Below are 19,660 nucleotides of genomic sequence, written 5' to 3'. Positions count from 1 at the left end.
AGCGAAGGAGCGACTGGCGCGCCTTGTTGGACGGCCATAACCGTTTAGACGGTTAAGCGCCAATTAAGTAAGTAAGTAAGTAACCTTACATATATAACACGAGTTCGAAGTAACATTTTTGATAACATCAAATTGTTGATTGCTATTCTCATGCATTGGAAACGCGGGGATTTTTTTTTTAATACATCTTATATTATATAAATTTAACGATAACAATAAACATTCTAGCATCTCTGCGCTGATACCAGCATATATACAGCAGCGAACAGAAAAATAGCAGTGAAAATTTCGAACATTTTATTTCGATTTCGCTGAATATTTTTTACTCAGTTGAGCAGAGCACACAGAGTATATTAACTTTGATTGGATAACGGTTGGTTGTACAGGTATAAAGGAATCGAGATAGATATAGACTTCCATATATCAAAATATCAGTATCGAAAAAAATTTGATTGAGCCATGTCCGTCCGTCTGTCAGTTAACACTATCACTTGAGTAAATTTTGAGGTATCTTGATGAAATCTGGTATGTAGGTTCCTGGGCACTCATCTCAGATCGCTGTTTAAAATGAACGATATCGGACTATAACCACGCCCACTTTTTCGATATCGAAAATTTCAAAAAATCGAAAAAGCACGATAATTCATTACCAAAGTCGGATAAGCGATGAAACTTGGTAGGTAGGTTGAACTTATGACGCAGACGCGAAAACTAGTCAAATTTTGGACAATGGGCGTGGCACCGCCCACTTTTAAAAGAAGGAAATTTCAAAGTTTTGCAAGCTGTAATTTGGCAACTGTTGAAGATATCACTATGAAATTTGGCAGGAACATTACTCCTATTATTGTATGTGTGCTTAATAAAAATTAGCATAATCGGATTAAGAATACGCCCACTTAAAAAAAAAAAAATTTAAGTCAAATTTTAAGAAAAAATTCAATATCTTTACAGTATATAAGTAAATTATGTCAACATTCAACTCCAGTAATGATATGGTGCAACAAAATACAAAAATAAAAGAAATTTTCAAAATGGGCGTGGCTCCGCCCTTTTTCATTTAATTTTTCTAGAATACTTTTAATGCCATAAGTGGAACAAAAATTTACCAATCCTTATGAAATTTGGCGATATCAGTTTTCTGCGAAATTGGGCGAAATCGGTTGAAGCCACGCCCAGTTTTTATACACAGTCGACCGTCTGACCTTCCGCTCGGCCGTTAACACGATAACTTAAGCAAAAATCGATATATCTTTACTAAGCTTAATCCACGTACTTATCTGAACTCACTTTAACTTCGTGTTAAAAATGGGCGAAATCCGACTATGACCACGCCCACTTTTTCGATATCGAAAATTTCGAAGAATGAAAAAAAAATTCATGATTCTATACCAAATACGAAAAAAGGGTTGAAACATGGTGATTGGATTGGTTTATTGACGCCTTCACATATAAAACTAAGGGCCACTCCCTTTCAAAACTTTCATTAATACCTTTAGTTTGATACCCATATCGTACAAACACATTCCAGGGTTACCCTTTTGTCTCCAAAGCTCTCAGCTGAGTATGTCATGTTCGGTTACACCCGAACTTAGCCTTCCTTACTTGTTGAGTATGCAGTTTTGTAGCCCATACAACTTTAGTCCAAGGTTTCTCATAATTCAAATATATTTTTAACAATTTTGTTCTAAGAGTGTTTTATACACTCTATTACAAGTATAGCTATATTTTCTATGAAAGATAATCTAAAGAACGCCGCGGAAAAAAAGTTGTCAGAAAAAAAATGCAAGTTTTGAGTGACTTATAAGTTGATCTTTGCTAAACGAAAAGTAACCAGGCTACAAAACTGTGTGCTCAGAAAAATTTGAAGAACTTTAACAAATAAGTTCGAAATTTTCGAAAAACATTCCCGAATTTTCGAGCTCTTTCGCAAAAGTGTTTGTGTTTGGTTTGCGAAGCTTCCGTTACAAGATCCATAGAAGTTTTTATTAAAAATCGAAAATAAAAAAATTAAATATTTAATTGACGCAGATGGTTTAAAATTACGATTTTTTCGTTCGCTGCTGTTATTTATACAAAAGCAAGCCTGGATAACTTACTCATATCTGTAGATAATTTGAGATTTCAACGGCATTGTAGGTAACTTAATGTAAATATATATACATGTATGTATATATGAGTAGTAAATACATACAGTAAGAGTAAAATTGTATTAAACTTACTGGGAGTGCTTTTTTAAAGCGATTACCAAACACTTTTTAGGTACTTATGTACATACCTGTGGTCGTCTTCAGAATAAGGAGATCTCATCCGAAGCTTTTAACATCGTTTCATGGGAAAGCGTTTTAACGTGGCAAGTCCCGCACAACCCAGGAACGGAATTCGGGTTTAAGTCACCTTTAACGACAGGCATACCTACTGCAGGTATATTCTAAATCCCCGTAAACCGTAGGGGAGAATTACTCTTGCCAACAAGTGCTACTCTGGACTGATTATGCAATTGAATTATAAACAAAAGCACGCTATACAATTCGCTCATCATACCGGTCCTGATGTATGGCTCGGAATTATGGAAAGTATCGTAGGGAGATGGTTTTTGAAGTGTCCGAGCGAAAAAAAACTCCGGGATATTTATGGTCCTGTCCGGGATGCTGACGGCTAGTATCGAAGCAGGTATAGTGATGAGCTATATGTGCTTTACGCAGCTATGACAATAGTGCAGCGAATAAAACCCCAAAGACTTCGCTGGCTTGGTCCTGTTATGCGATTGGCCTAAGACGCTTCAGCAAAAAAAATATTTCAATCGACATCGCTGTGGAGGAAGACTTTACCTCCCTTTGTGCTCCCAATTGGTGTCAGTGATCGCGAAACAGAGATAGCTGGTGTGATTTGTTATTCAATGGCCAAACTCGTTTAGGCCTGTTTACCTGTTTACTCTTTTTTTTTGCGATAGCAAAGACACTGCAAAAATATGCAGATTTCTTATTCTAATACAGGTATTTGAATTTTGACAGCACCCAGTGGGAAATCGATCCACCAATTTTAAGTGAGTAAAAAAATAAGTGGGATCTGAATTGACAAAATGTTATTCATATTTACGCGAATGCAGCTTCAGCACGCTTCCTCTAGAATTTCTGCAGGTTTCCTCACGGCTATAATTTCCGCCTGAAATACGCTGCAGTAATCTGGCCTGTAGGATCTACTTATTTCTGGATCGTCACAGTAAACAGCAGTCGCGACCCATTAATTTGGAACCATTCTTATAGACATGTACAGTATGTTCTGCCATTTCTGCTACCCTGGAAGCAACGTTTCGGCTCAACTTTGGCTCCGAGATCTCTTATTTTGTAAATAAGGTTCCCGCATTTGTGTCTGAGCGCACATAAATTGTTTGATCGATACTTTACCATTTATTTATAATTTTCCCACTGGGTACTGAAAAATATTTGATTTTATTATTTATATATTTTTCTTTGAGACTGAGGTAAACCTGTCTACCAGGGTCATCAATTTCACTTATCTACAGTGTGTGCAATATGTATTGTTACAAAGAATTTTTTTCATCAAACAAATCTGTATTCGCTAAAGTTGAAATGGTTGATGATTGTAATGAATTTTCACATTGCAATCTGTAAAATTGAGTGGCAATGCATATCTTCAAGATGTATAGCTTAAACCATCACCGTTCGAAAACTTTGATACATTGGAAAATATATTTCGAGCCTATTCTGGGATTGGAACATTCTGAGATTATTTTCGGAATAATTTTACAACTATTCTCGAGATCATTTCGGGCCTTTTTTCGCATCTATTATGAAATCATACTGTCATTATTATAATTAATCATACTATAATCATTTGGGACTATTTCGAGATCATTTCGGGACTATTTTTGATGTTTTTTGTGAAATTTTCTTACATATCGTGACTCCTTTCGGGATCTTTTCGGGACAATGCCGAGATAATTTTATAATTTTTTGTTTTGGGATAGTTCCGGAAATATTTCGAGATAGTTTTTGGGAGGATCCCGCTGCACACTGATCGTAATTTAATTTAATCTAAGTTTTTTTTGCATAAACTTCAGATTTTGTCGACATAGTATACAACAAAAATGTCCACTAAGTGGCGCTGGGGTCGCTATATTTACAAAAGCCGCATTTGTGATCTGAATTAATTAATATTCAAAATATATTATACCTAGACGAAAATATTTAGTCTCCCGTTAACGCGTTTCAACCTAGTGGAGTTGGGCTTGCTATGTTTAGATAGCTTTCAGGTTTTTTCTTATATTAGTTATAAAGGCTCTTTGAAGCGAGCCGATTTTATAGTCGATTTTTTGTATTAAGCATAACCATGTTGCGTAGAGATTTTTCCTTAAGTACCTACGAAGAACACATTAAATAGGGATTCAAGGGGTTGATAAGCGCAATACAAAGCTACGCGATGTGAATCCTCTTATATCATACACATATTTAGCTGGCGAGGCTCTATCGACCCCAAGTTCCTCATGGAACTAATGGGTGGGTGGCGGAGGGGCCTAGAAGGTTTAATGTGGACATATAAATAAATCTATAATATTTTTATAACTAATGAAAAGCGATGACCATTTAATTACCTTTTTTCAATAACAAGTATATAATACTTCGATAACAAATTGATAGCTGTGTTTTTTTAGATCTATAAATATGTGCATTTAAGCTTAATATGGACTGCCAAGAGAGCATAACTTTATCTACACTTATGAAATAATTGCGCAACAATTAGCGCTGGTAAATTTTAATATGTATTACATTAAGTTGCAACTGAAATGTGTCCCTCCATTTCATCTCTACACTAGTCACCAGTTTTATGACCGAAAAAGATGTGAGTCCACAATACATTGCAACCGATTCAGCTATAGGTTATACGCTACCACCAACAGAGGTGTGTGTCTCCGCTATTAAGCACAACCCGTTTTGTAGCTAGTTATTTAACGACTACCGCGAATCTTCAATAATTGCCACTAAATGGGTCTCCTTAACATAAGCTAAGTGACGGTAAGCGTTTTTTTTCCCCTGCGAATGCAATTGTATATAAAAAAAAAATAAAAAATGTAAGGCGCGATAACCTCCAAAGAGATTTTAGGCCGAGCTTCTCTTCCAATTTGCGTCGTGCTCCTTTTAGTTTTTCCTACAAATTGGCGGGACAGAACCCACTTGTTTTATGCCGACTCCGAACGGCATCTGCAAGGCAGATGAGTTTTGACTGAGAGCTTTTCATGGCAGAAATACACTCGGAGTGCTTGCCAAACACTGCCGAGGGGCGACCCCGCTTAGAAAATCTTTCTTCCAATTGAAAAAATTGTTTCTAAAATTTTGATGTTGCTTTTCCCGTGGCGTGAACCCAGGATCTTGGGTGTGGATGGCGGAGCACGCTACCATCACACCACGGCGGCCGCGGATTGTAATACGGCTCATATTTTGCATATTTATTTATTTATTTATTGGGTTTTTTTTTTTATACTTTATCGATTGACTTGCTGCCTCCATTAATTTCCATTAACTGTCCGATTTCACTCATTTGAACTACCACGTACACTGTTCCCATATTACGCTATGTTATAGCGACTAAACTTACAGTTATAAGTCCACCATATCGTGAGCTAAGATGATTGCTCATGAAAAATTTTAATAACTCAGCTGATTTTAAAATATATGGTTTAGAGGTGTGTATGAAAATACATTGCACACACTGTACATATGTGACCAATTCATTCATGCTGCGGCTCATAGCGGAATTCGCTGTCTCTATGAGATTTAGGCCCGGTTTTTCAGTAGTTGGTTAAGCTAAGCTTTAACTAAGTTTGTTCAAACTGTAGTCAAATTTAAACTCCAGTTAAACTACTGAGCAGTTTTGCAGTCAAAGTTTAAGGCCACCTTTTGGAGTAGGTTTTTTTGTGCGGCAACATTGGTTTTTTTATAATCTAGATTATTTGTATATACGGCAACATCTGGATTTTGTTTACCCAACAAACTTGCAAGAGAGACTTCCCAACGAAATATATATCTAGTACCGGAGGAGCTACTCAACACCATTATTTAATTATTCTTAAACCAGGTAGTTCTCGAGTTGATATCCAAATTCATTCTCCAATCACTATCCCACCTTTGAGAAATGTTATAAAATTTAGAGTTCTCGAGGTTATCTCCGACGTTATTATCATTATCAGACTATTATCCTACCTTTGAGAGATTTTGAGAAATGCACAGTTCTCAGATGAATATTCAACACATTTTTCCAGTTGATACATTGGCTATTGAGTTGAGGTGGAGTTGAAAAAAAATGTTCTCCAAGTTGGTACCACCAAAGCCAACAGCTGTTTATTGTGAGAAATAAACACCAGATTGATAGCAGTAATGAAGCGTAATTAATCAAAAATAAATTATATATATTTTATTTTATTTTCGTGAAACTACTGAAGTATTCTTACACTTGAGCCCAGTTAAAAAACTACAAGTTGGGAACTATCATTTCTTCAAATAAAGTAATAGTATTCTTCGCTTTATACAAAATTTCCTATATTTGCTGAGTACGCTATAATTCACGAGTTGAGCCACTGTTTCGAAACAACTCTTGAGATTTTGAAAGTATGCTTAGTTGTAAAGATGAGCTGTAATGGTACTCACCCCCAAATGCTTGTGGGGTATATTCGACGCCATTTCGAACGAACGCAAATAACTGGTACGTTAACTAGAGTTTAACCCTGCCAGATCGGCCTCTTAAGCTCAGCTTAAACTTCCGTTAAAAAAAACTGAAAAACTGCAGAATAAGTTTAAGCATAGTTTAACTGACAAACTGAGTTTAATTTGTACTGAGAAACCGGGCCTTAGAGGTGTGGTATGAAAATACACTGCACACACTGTACATATGTGACCAATTCATTCATGCTGCGGCTCATAGCGAGTTTCGTTGTCTCTATGAGATTTATAAATGTAAACAAATTTTACAAATTTACGTATATGAATACATATATATATCCACCTTTTGTTTCCATGAATCATTTGGGCACTGTTTGGGTGACAAATCATACTCTAAAATAAGCTACTCTCACAATCTGTTAAGCTACCGCGGTAAACGGAATTGTTGATGTCAAAACGCGTAAAAGAGTATAATTCAAATTATGAATAAGCGCGAAAATTAGTGTACATAATAACCGTAAATTGATGTAATAAATTATTTTTAAAGTGAGAACAACATTTAATTGTTATGCATATTTTATGTGGAATTGAATTTATGAACTTTTTCTAAAGCTGTCACGAGTTAGATGTGCTTGAATTGCTGTTTGGCGATATTAGCGATGATTTATACACAAAGTAAACGAGGTGCGTTAAACTAGAAAATTGATACCGCAGTATTTATTGATAATTGATAGACAATTTGTATAAATGATGAAATATTCAAGTGTGTGGTAATGCTTGTGATCTTTTTTACGTTGAAACGGTGGAACTGATTTGAATGAATTTAGCTATATGGACAGATTGTGGCATGGAAAATTGTGAATGCATTTACTCGGTGCAAGTTTTAAATAATCTGTTCAGTAAGCTTGTAGCCTATTTAAACTAAAAATTATAAACTTGCATTTATTGAGCTACAAAGCTGCATACTCCAAAAATCAGAGAACTTCAAATAAAATGTTCGAAGTTTTCGTGAAATTTTCTGGTATTTTAGAAAACGCTTTTAGAATGGTTTGCAAAGTCTTAGTAACAAACTGCTTTGAACTGGTAAAAACTTTGATTCCAGATTCTTAATCCAGAAGTGAATAAGCATCTTTGGATACACCAATAAAAAATGTTGACCCAATGTTCGGTGTGCCCCATAAACTGCACAGTTGGCATAGATTTTATATTTTGCACTTTTTTTTTAATCAAATTTTTTTACGATATTCAAAAAATCTCAAATTGCCAAACAAGGCAAAGTTTATTATAAAACTTGGCAGGAATTGTCAGAGCAAAAGACACAATAACGTAAGTGACGTTATTTGAAAAGATTCGTTTTGTTTTGTTGATTTTCCGACAGGGTGGTTAATTGACGTATGTTGGAATAAATTTCCGTCATCACTTATTAAATTGGTTTGGAGACAAAGGAGTTTGGGCGTTGCGCCATCATCAGTGTCGATTTTCGTTCTGATCTGTTGTTGTCGTTTTTCTAATGTTTATAGCTCGTTACTGTCTGAGCCGGTGCTGTCACCCCCAGCGGGTTAGAATATACACGGTATGCGTGTCGTAAGAGGCGACTATAAAATACAAAATTCAAGGGGTTGTGTGGCGCAACTCTTTCAAGAGGTTCCCATCGCAATATATAGCTTCTACAACCCAATTGTCATCCTCACCTATCCGTGGCGAATCCTGTTTCGTGAACAGCCGAGGCTTTGGAGGCGCCGAACTCCTCATGGTTATAGGGGGAGAGAGGGCGATATGGCCTAGAAGGTCGCATGTGGTCAAACCAAATCGCTCCCGATATGGTCGGGCTTGGTACCGGAACGTACCGGATCTGCATCCGGCAAAGGACCATCAACATCGATAACACTCCCCAAGGCCTTCGGGGAGTGTCCTTATCGCTACAACAACAACAGGTATTGTCAAATCGAATGGCGCCTGTTTTGAACACAATTAATTTTTCACTCCATCGCACAAATTATTAATTTTTCGCAGTAAATGCACGCAATTTATCGGACGATAAAATTAAACACGCGCGAATTTATCGGCAGTGAAAAACGACAACGGCCGACAACAATTCGGTGATCGGTTGAAATATACACACGCTCATTTAATTTAAATAAATAATTACGACCGGCATCGGGCGATCAAATCGGTGGCTGTGTAAGCGTACTCTAAGAGACGTAATTTCCGAAACCGCAACACTGTGATTACGTACTCGATAACAAAAACAGTACTTGTACGAAATAATCGAATACGAAGGATGGTCTGGACTTGAGCAATATACTCTAATATATACTCGTAGTTATTCATAATGGAACAATACTAGCTAAATAGATCGTCTAAATGTAATAGTGAGAGCTATACTCGCCTCACAAGGAAAATTTGGATTGAAAACCACGCTTTCCACCCACCTCGACCCACTTTAAGACACACAAACACGCATTCCAAGGAATGCTTCAAAAGTGAATCCTTCTCAAACTAAAAGGGGTAACTAAGCACATGTATACGGAACTCATCATCTTGGGAAAATTTTCAGATGAAGATAAATAGTATGCTAAAAAGATCTCCAGCCGAAAACTAGATCTGGAGTTATAGAAAATCTTACTAACGAAGAGATTGGTACTTCGATAGCAGACTATTTAGCTCAGTTAAATTCTACACTGACTTTCAAGCTTTAAAAGCTTTCTTCTTGTGAAAAAAGTGCACATATCACTCATTTAGATGAATAGAGAGGTAAGTTGAAATTCTTAATCAAATGTCTTACCTACCCGAAGGCAATAAGTTTTTTGCGATATATAATAACTAATGTATCAAATATAGGCTTTTAGACACATCTATCAATACTTCGTTATTTACGCTTGTACTCCAAAATTCAAAGAGATATTGTAATAGATGGAAGCTCACTAACCGATATTAAATTATAATGTAACAAATGTTGTGTTCGATTGAGATGAATCTGATGTGTTGCACATTCTTCTCGTTGTTCTATTTGTTAGCAATGTTTATCAAAAATGTTGGTGTGGTAGTAGGGTGCTCCGCCAATCACGCCGAAGATCCTTTGTTCACGCTCCGGGCAAAGTAGCATGGAATTTTTTAAACAAGTATTTTTCAATTTAAAGAAAGTTTTTATAAGCGGGGTCGTCCCTAGGCAGTGTTTGGCAAGCACTCCGAGTGGATTCCTGCCACGAAAAGCTCAGTGAAAACTCATCTGCCTTGCAGATGCTGTTCGGAGTAGACATAAAACAAGTAGGTCCTGTCCCGTCAATTTGTAGGAAAAATTAAAAGGAGTACAAGATAAATTGGAAGAGGAGCTCGAAATTTCTTCGAAGGTTGTCGCGCTTTACATTTGTTTTTATTTATTTATTTAATCAAGAATTATCTTCCGACATTACTTATTGGCTCGCCTACAGTATGGATGTTCTTTTACTCGTTGCCAAAAACGGTATTTTAAAGCTTTGTTTAAGATTTAGAGCTTCAGTAAATAATTATTGATTTTTTGTTTCTCTTTTTAAATGTGTTGTACCAAGTACTCGTGAAGTTCGAAGCGTACATACAAGTGTACCAATGGGATTTTTCAGAGGAGCTTCGGCGGCTTCCTAATGGTAACAATTGATACCGTTAAGCTATTGTTTTATTATCCAAATGATATCGATATTGAATTGTAATCGCCGAGTCATTGGCTTTTTACTGATTTTTAATTTAATTTTGTATTAAAGTTGTATCGGTATTTTTTTCATAACAAACCTATTAGTCTTCGATAACAAAACGATAACACGCCGAAAAAATTGGTAACACTCCGATAAGGAATCGATAACTTTTGTATGATAAATAGATAACTGGTTGATAACAATCAGATACATTATCGATAACAAATGTATTATTTTCGGATAATAAATTGATAGCTTTTCGCAAAATAGTCTATAAGAAATCGGTAGCAAGTCTATAACAAATCAATAACTTTTTAACAACAAATCGATATCGTTTCTATAACCAATTGATAACATTTTGATGACATATTTATATCCCATATGCCTGCAAAGACAGTTAGTTTTTGAAGCATTATTTTGTGAAAAAACTTCGTTTTCGTGCGATAACGCTTTTTTTTTGTGTTTTATTAGGAGAAAAATTCTTGCGTACACGTATTCGCCTGGAAATTATACAACAGTGAAAAGAACACACCTACTATTATACAAATTAACAATAAGCGGAAGCCATATGTGTGGGTACGTGCGCCAGTTTTGCCTATTCATTCATTAGCTGCATTATTATTGCAACGCATAATTTTGATTAAAACCATACAAATCATATCGCATTAAATATTCAAAGGCAAGCGAAAAATCTTATTTTCGTATATCTGAATAAAACAGATTGCAGCATTTAATGTCATTTAACTGAAGACTTGTTCTGATTCAAGTTTATTCCTGGGAGACAACAGTACCAAAGAATTTGGATTTGGCGTAAACATATTGCTTTGATAAACTAAAAACAAAAGCAAGAAGAAAGCCGAGATAATGTCCCAATCACCCACTATCACTTCCCCTGATTTTCCTATTTCCGCGATTTTTCCCTCCCCACTTATCTTTTCATTTACCACTGCTCCATTGTTGCTTTATCTTGGCGACTACACCTACACACCTCTAACTCTACCCTTAGCTTACATCTATATCTAGCTTTAACTGTATTTCTATCTATAAATATGCTTCTCCTTCGCGCTCACTTCACACATATTATTATTCTTCTTCGCTTAGTAGTCACTGAGCGAGCGTCGTAGCAACAACGGATGAGGCTGTTCTTTATTTGCGTTGGAGTGAAATATGCGTGCATATGTCATGCCCCGTTGCTCGTTAGTCAACGACTACTACGATGGTAATACTTTAACCAGCACAGTCTCAACTTCAATTTGGGTAATCACTGGTCTATCTACATCTAGCTTTTCGTTTCTCTTACAATCCTACCGACGAATTATTAATTCCTGATTCAAATTAAGACTCATCTTACTAATCCACGTAAACGTGCTGTCTGTCAAGCCTATAATATTAAACCAAATATGTGTGTATTGAGTAATGAATTTGTGATGCCAGCATTGATGTAGCTTTCACATTTAGGCACATTTGACTAGCGTAGCGTATTTCAGTTATTAAATAAAAACATAATTCCCAAAACTGCATAATACGAGCATACTTAAATATGTTTACAAGCGCATGAAGTGTGAGGTGGCTAGGGAGTTTTAGCAATAAGTATTATGTTGTTCAATAATACAAATTGAATTGCCTTTAATTAGTAATGACAAATTAGACAAAAACATTGTATTAAATAATAAATGTGACAGTAAAAACATTTTGTTATGAAAGCGCCAAAAAATAATGCATACAATTTTTAAATTGTCAATATGTAGCATGCATGTTAACTGATTTGGCGGCAACAGATTGTACACAATTTATGTGGAATAATATTATTGATTGGTAGTAGTTAATAGTAATAATGAAATAAAAAACAAAGTAGCGAAAATAACAAGGATGCTTAATAGAAACATGTCCCCTGAATTTTTTCCTTTAATTCGGTTCGAACAGATTTGTTTCGATTGAAATTTGGACTCATTACAATTTAGTCTAGAGAAGCTTTCAACTGAAAAGCGTGCTGCCCGATGAGCAGGTACGGAAAGCCCCAATCGCTTTCTACGCCTGTAAGTCGACGCTCGGTTAGATATGTGGGCTTAGGCCAAAGATATGTGCTATGGCTGTATGAGGCAGTGGTCAGTGCTCACCAATCTGCAGAAAATTCTCTTTCTGTAACCGGAGCTTGAGACTCAGTTAATCTGGGTGCTGAAATGATACTTAGAGCGTGCATAGTAGTACCATTCATTTACTTTCGGCGGAAGCTTTAAATTTCCAAATAGATTTTTGTCGGCGCAAACTGCATTTCGATGGCAGAGCTATTTTTATCATTCCACGTAGGAGTCATTGGAGAAAGCGTCCTATTTCAACTAATAACGGCACACATGTCTAAACTGACGGCCCAAAAAAGGAGTCAGGTGTGGGACTGAAATATATTCGCATTCTCTAGAGATTTCTACGCCATTCATAACGACGTCATACTGCAGTGTGTTTCAAACAGACGGCCTCTTGATTTTGGGAAGCCTGCAAATTACTTTAGGTCAGAACCATGACTGGCAACGTATCGATCTTTGCTGACAGCCCTGCAGCAGTAAAGGATGCCAGTCGCGAACGGCAACCGGAAGAAATGAAATGGAAGATGAAATGGCACGCTAGGGCTGTGCGAATATAAACAAATCTCAGCTAAAGTAGAAGAGTACTACGAGCTGAGCAGTTCCAACAGCTATATGGCCAGAATACAACAAGGAGTCTACTGAGTGGATCTAGAGCATGTCTAAGATCCTTTGAAAATCCCTTTCTGAAAAATCTGGGTAGGTATAAATATCATTGATTTTATAAACAAATTGGGCTGGTTGTCGGACATATCGGATGTAGCACTCAGTAGGTACCTAACACGTCCTGGGTCGCAGCCATTATACGAACCTACCTACTCTGTAAGTGATTGTACCTAAAAAGAAATGCAGAAGAACCCTTCAAATATCGTCAAGTATAACCCGAAAGTAGCTAAGTGTTTAGCTCTACCGCTGTTGGTCGACCCTGCTCAGAAAAACGTTTTCCTGGTTACAAAAACTACTTTCCGGAACTTGAAACCAGGATCTTTGGTGTGGTAGGTGGAACATGCTAACACCACACCACGACGGGCGCTTTAGCCACAATACTATTTGGAACCAGCTTCTCTTAATTTTGTATTTAATGGTTTTTTCTGTATTGATCACGCCTTTTAAACCGCGAGGCTGCTTTTTTGGACCAGGTCTATTTTTGAAACTTGTTTCTTTAAATGGTTACCATTGTTAGTTTTTTGGGTTCGCTTTTTGGAACTTTGAAAGCGGCTTTGCTTTTAGAACGGTGATTTTTCCAGTATACCGACTAGTTTGCATAATTCTCGAAACCGATTACTTTTTTCTAATAGATCACTTTTTTTTGTAATCGCTTATTTTTTTTGGAACGGTTAACGTTTTCTGAATCGTGATTTTATGAAACCGGCAAGCTTCGAACACGGAATTGGCTACCAGAGCATGTTTCTAAGTTTCACTTCTTCATCAGCTAGCTTTTCAGAAGCTGTGATTTGAACTCGAAATCTCCACAGTTCGAACGTAAAAAATTATTATAATTACGTTATACGCCTTGTAAAATGTCTCAAAGTATTACCTTTTTCGTTGCTATTCTTTTGTGGAATATTTTTAGGCGCGCTCCAACAATATTTTCAGCAGCGCTTAATTTGCAATGCTTTCGCTGTTCACTGTTATATCGCGTGAGACAGGCTCATAAAGGCATTTGCCTTAATACAAATATGAAGTGTGAATGTTGCAGATTTCGAGTTGATTAAGAAGTGAAACTTAGAAACATGCCCTAGTAACCAATTTCATTGGTAAATTATTTAGTTTTTCTCTAATTTGATCAATATATAATATTTACTGTTTTAATTACGTATTTTTGTGTCCTTGCAGTTGTAATGCAAAAATTGCTGGTCCTAAATGAGATGTATTAGTTTAAAAAATATGTGCAAAATAAATTTTTTTAAATAAAATTAAACTGTGATTGTTTTGTGCAATATTGCATATGTAAATATGTGTGTACATTAAGCTAATTAATTCACACCAAAATTAATTGTCAGAATTAATTAAAACTTTATTAGCTCAAAACAAAATAACAGAAATAACAACATTTGTGTCATCATTTGTATTTTTGTCCTGGTGTGAAAAAACATCAATCGCTTACATAATTTGTCATTCATTTAGATTGAATTACAATGAAAGAAAAGCGCAACAACCAAAAAAAGACACGAGGCTTTAAAATATATAATCAATTTGATTGTTTTCTTTTTAGTTAAATTTAATGCAGGAATTTGTTTCAATGCGGATTTTTTGAAAGCTTATTTGACTTCTGATCAAATTAACTAATTGAATTTAATTAGCTGAATGCATTGGCATAAAAAAGTGAACTAGGTTTTATTAAAGAGAACACGAATTTTGATGAAAATTTTTTTTAAATTTATTTTGTGCAGGAGTTGTATGCTGTTGTGACCTACTTTTAAAGTCACACGATAGGATGGCCTATTATAATGTTCAGTAGAGTGCCGATATGAAGTACGAAATGCCGAGCAAAAGAGAGTGTGGGTGCGAAGGGTACGATTCAATCGCCTCTTCTGGGGGTTGCCACAACATACTATTACCAGATAATTAAAAAGAAGTTTGAGTAGGGTCAGACATCTATATTTTTGAGACGTTTATTGGAGTCATGGAACAACAAAGAGGTTCGTACATTCCTAGATTCGATCTGCATATAACCGTAAAAAGTGGGTTAAAATGTCTACACGGTTTGATAGAAACATTCAAATATGCGTTTTACCATATGCAAGGTACCAAGCATAGTTACGTCTCAAAGCTTACTAAGAAAGTGCTGAGATTGGATAAGCACAGATAACACGCAAAACTCATCCTGCTTTTTTCCGATATTTGCCTTTCGCTTTTCACGGAAGCACCATTTTCCGGGGAACTTTTCTATCCTAGCGTTATCATCCCACCTTCTTTCGACACTATCCACTAGGGCGGGTTGATTTAAAAATCGCTCATTGCTCTGTGAAAATCGTATTCTAGGGATCAAAATAAGAAACTTTGCCAAAATCCCCTAGAATATGATTTTCACAGAGCATTGGGCGATTTTTTTTGCCTCCCCACAAATCGACCCGCCCTACTATCCACGGTTCTCGGAATGATAGAATGGGTAAGATTGCTAGCTAGCCCGGGAGAAGCACCCTTGGACAGTATACAGGAACGTTGTGATACCACTAGAGCAGATAGTTAGAGAACTGTAGTTGCGATAAAGTTTCGAATCAGACCGAAGTCGACTCTATATAAAGCCTTCAGAGATTCATGGCAGAGACTAGTTCAAGTAAAAGCTAACCAGTCAAGCATAAATTGATTCCACCACACCATCTTCCATAGAGCTGCATAATTAGACAGTCACCCGCCAAAAACGCAATCACCATCGATAATTTTGCCTTGTTAAATCAAATAATTTCGTAAGACCATCTTCCATTCACTTCCGACCAGAAGAATGATGCTACCGTGTTTGGCGTTTGCTTTCATGATACGAGGCTCATCTATACAACAGCGCATCGCAGTTGACCAAAGAGGCTACGAATTCCTTTTAGCCATCTACTCGTGGTTCAGTTATTTGCAAGTTGGTTTGAATATTCGAATAACAGGTGTGTGACATACTGCTAAGTGCAAAGGCTCATCGGGCCCTAATCTTTAAATAGTTCAATTCAATATCAAGCAAGGTTATGCACTCCAACGCTAATCAAGATGCCAGAGCATTTGAGCTGAAAGCTTGATAAGCTACTCGTCTAAGTTATTAGATGTTAAATCCTCGAACCACTGTAGCATCCATGCACCGCATCTTTAATTGCAACTTCCGTTAACATTCACCCCACTGACAGGAAACCATCCCCAATTTACGCCTTCAACTTAGACTCAATAACTAGTCGAATGTCTCAGATAACTGTCTCTCAATAGTTCTCTCTCAACTTTAATAGGGGCAAGACACAAGAGAATATGATCTGTCAGGGACAAAGTCGAAGTTTTTTCAAAGCAGACGCCTTGCACGCAATATTCACCAAATATATGTCGAACATGATATTTAATGCCAAGGTAGGTGTTGTACTTAAAGCTCCGCTGATACAAACCGGCGCTGTTCGTTTGAATCAAGCTTATGGCCCCCCGTAGCAGTACAAGCCGAGACTTTCCTATCCTTCATCCTTGCAATGCAGGAGTTTTTCTTGTTTAAGCTATTTGATCTTTTCAGAAAGAAACCGCGGTCTTCCCCAATCAACGGTATTCCTGTAAGTTAAGCTGCTCATGTAGATATTCTTCTGAACTGGATTCGGTTTACAACGCCGTCGTAACCAGATCGGCTTGCAAAATATAGCGTAATTTTAGCGAAGAAGAATTGCCAGGCCATCTTCGTGGGCCAGCAGAAGCATGGATATCACTCCGACACAGTATAGAGATATGCCAACCCACTTCCACGTGCTTCGGCCTTTCTCGATTGTGATCCCAAAGAAGCGCCCTGGGTGGTTCTATGGCACAAAGGTATGTTAATAAATTCAATCAGAGCCTCCTTGACTGTTGACCTGCCTTTACACTAGGCATACTGTGATGCCAATCATCACCTTTGAGGAATCCTATCCCATATCTTCAGAACGATCTACAGCTCCAGCTTTTGTTAAAGTAACTATGAACTGATTGACCTGAAATCGCTCGGTATTACGTGAGAGCTCCTACGGACCTTTGGAACACATATGCATTTTGAAACGATTTTTTGAATGCAGAGTAAGTTTGATGAGAGACTTATGTAGCGTGATGTTTGTTGGTTGAGAGAGTTTTACTTTTCATATTTCATATAATTTTATTAAGTCAAATGGCAACAACCTTACTGACTAGATTACATTGCCTTAAAGAGAGACCTTGGCATGGCAAAGTCCAGATCAGGGCTTCGGGAGAGACGATTACATTCTACAAGAGCTCTTAGAAGAGGTGTCCAACTGAATTTATTCGAACGCAGCACTTCAATGCGGAATGTACTCTGAAACAGGAGAGCTCTGTTAGGGACATTGAAAGTCAACTGCCCAAGTAGTTCTGAACAATCAATCAATCGCCTACTCAATCCAAAGTTGTTCTTGAATGAGTCTTATTCTTAGATAGACGAAGATCTGTTGATGTCGTTGATGTATTTAGTAACAGGAATACTTCAAATTGTCGTCGCTCATCACAAACTCTACTTTTTTTCGCCTCGCTAACGAGGCCTCAGAAAGCAGAACTTACCGCGCGTTTGTTAAGACCAATGATGCCTACATCATCATTTTATTACGTTCTTGTAATAGATTGTGCCAATGAAATATAGATTTTTTACTAGAATTATAATCGTGTTAGAAATAACTCGCATAAATCTCATCATCACGAAGTTCAAAGGACATCACATTCACTTATATGCGTATGCTCTCAATTAAAAACAACAAAAACTTATGGCATTTGTTATTTTGCTTCCATTGCAGGCTTTGGCCAAGAGATGCCCATAACACATACACACATGATAGCACGCAGCGAATGGGGTGCACGTCCATCGAAACTCATCGAACCATTTAATGGTCCAGCGCCATATGTCATCATTCATCATTCATATATGCCAAGTGCCTGCTATACGGCTGATGATTGTTGTAAAGCAATGCGCTCAATGCAAGACTACCATCAGCTGCAACGCGGTTGGAATGATATTGGCTATAGTTTTGCAGTTGGCGGTGACGGCATGATTTATGTGGGACGTGGTTTTAATGTTATTGGCGCGCATGCGCCTAAATATAATGATAAAAGTGTTGGCATTTGCATGATTGGCGATTGGCGCAGTAAGTGATCAAACGTGATTTATGAGTGAGAGCAATTCAATTGAATTTTTCATTTTTGTTTTGAATTTTCTTCTTTTTGTTTCCATAGCGGATCTACCGCCACCACAAATGCTTAAGGCGACAAAATCTTTGATCGATTTCGGTGTAGCAAAAGGTTATATACAATCACAATATAAATTGCTTGGACATAGGCAAGTGCGTGACACAGAATGTCCGGGAAGTAGGCTGTTCGATGAAATTTCTACATGGCCGAATTTTACTCTCCGATTAAATGGAACTGGAAATGGCCTTATAAAGTGAGTGATTCGAAGAGGAGTTGTTGGAGTTAATTCTCTGTGCCGCACGTAACGCTTTGCATCATAACTAACGCGCTGGGTTAAGATGATGTACCACAAAAAAGTTCACTATTAATTTAATTTTAATATTCTAAGTAGATTATCTGTTATTTAAATACATGCACAAACAAAACAGTTGTAAAGTAAGATCTTTAAACTTAAGGGGAGTGTACAGAGTCGGTAAAAGCAGCATCAACTTATTGATGAACACCTAACAATCCTTTCGGACATATGACATACTGAAATGTGGAGTTTTGCAGAAGGGGAGCTTATTAGCTTAATGCTTAAAATGATGCGGGAAGTACTAAACTTCTAACCCTTCCAAGCTTTAACTCAGCGAAGTGGTACAATGGTGTAAAGATGAAAACGTGCGACACATCGCGAGATTACGGTTGCTAGAGTAAGTTGTTTCAAATCTTTTAAGGCATGGCACGAAGGCGCAGATTCAGCTGGTGGATAGAGCGCAGATCCCCACGACATCGAATATATACCATCAGTGATGAAGTGGGAGGACACGCTGCGCCTTCTGCATAGTTGGAACCCGAATATATCGCCACAGGATTGGAAGATCCTTACTGCCTATGAAAGAGAGTCAGCACTAGGTATGGCTAATGATATTGGCTGCGACTCAGGTTGTCCACGTAGCTAACGAAAAGCCGTTTTGATGCGATAAAACTTGTTTGCACCTACTGATCGCTACATCGGTAATGTACAGCAACGAGCCAGAGTTGTTTATAAATTTGGAGTCCCTGTTTTTGATAATCTACCCAGATTTTCCAAGGGACTTCCGGATTATCTTAAACGTCGTCTAGGTATAGCCGGGCATTAGCACGGAAAATTCTCAACAGTCTCTTTTGCAGTTACGTTTTTACAACTTCTACTAGGGTTTACAGACCACTGTAAATCCATGGGTGTAGGCTCAAGGTCTAACCAATGGACTTCTTGACTTTCATTGTAGTCTGGTCATGTAGCTTTTGCAACTGCACAGTTCGTTGTGCTCTTCCACTTTTGCTGCGCTTTGTTCACGTAAAAATTCCGAAAGTCCCCCTTGGCCATCCCTCGCGTATGTCTACTTAGACATTACTTATTTCCTCGCCTCTTTCCGCAGAGCCA

At 37.2% G+C, this 19,660-nt stretch overlaps 2 protein-coding genes across 9 annotated transcripts in view; one reads left to right on the top strand and one right to left on the bottom strand.

Annotated features, from left to right (window-relative positions):
* The window catches only part of LOC137252734 (trichoplein keratin filament-binding protein), a 310,267-nt gene that overhangs the window by 212,573 nt on the left and 78,034 nt on the right, over nucleotides 1-19,660 (bottom strand). The window lies entirely within an intron of this gene.
* Nucleotides 1-19,660, top strand: part of LOC137252761 (peptidoglycan-recognition protein LB-like) — a 122,270-nt gene that overhangs the window by 57,356 nt on the left and 45,254 nt on the right. For 3 of the 8 annotated variants that reach the window (XM_067788857.1, XM_067788874.1, XM_067788865.1), the window contains exons 1-3: nucleotides 7,043-7,358; nucleotides 17,865-18,212; nucleotides 18,301-18,508. In XM_067788857.1, coding sequence (XP_067644958.1) covers nucleotides 7,301-7,358; nucleotides 17,865-18,212; nucleotides 18,301-18,508 — 614 coding nt within the window. In that variant the 5' untranslated portion in view covers nucleotides 7,043-7,300. Of the gene's footprint in view, nucleotides 1-7,042; nucleotides 7,359-10,196; nucleotides 10,298-10,828; nucleotides 10,919-17,864; nucleotides 18,213-18,300; nucleotides 18,736-19,660 lie in introns of those variants that run through there. The other 5 variants (XM_067788862.1, XM_067788885.1, XM_067788883.1 and 2 more) reach the window with 5 other exon arrangements.

This window comes from Eurosta solidaginis, chromosome 1 (genome assembly GCF_040869045.1).
Source record: "Eurosta solidaginis isolate ZX-2024a chromosome 1, ASM4086904v1, whole genome shotgun sequence".
Taxonomy (NCBI): Eukaryota; Metazoa; Arthropoda; class Insecta; order Diptera; family Tephritidae; genus Eurosta; species Eurosta solidaginis.
Note: the sequence above shows the minus strand (reverse complement) of the source record. Positions and strands in the feature narration are given on the sequence as shown.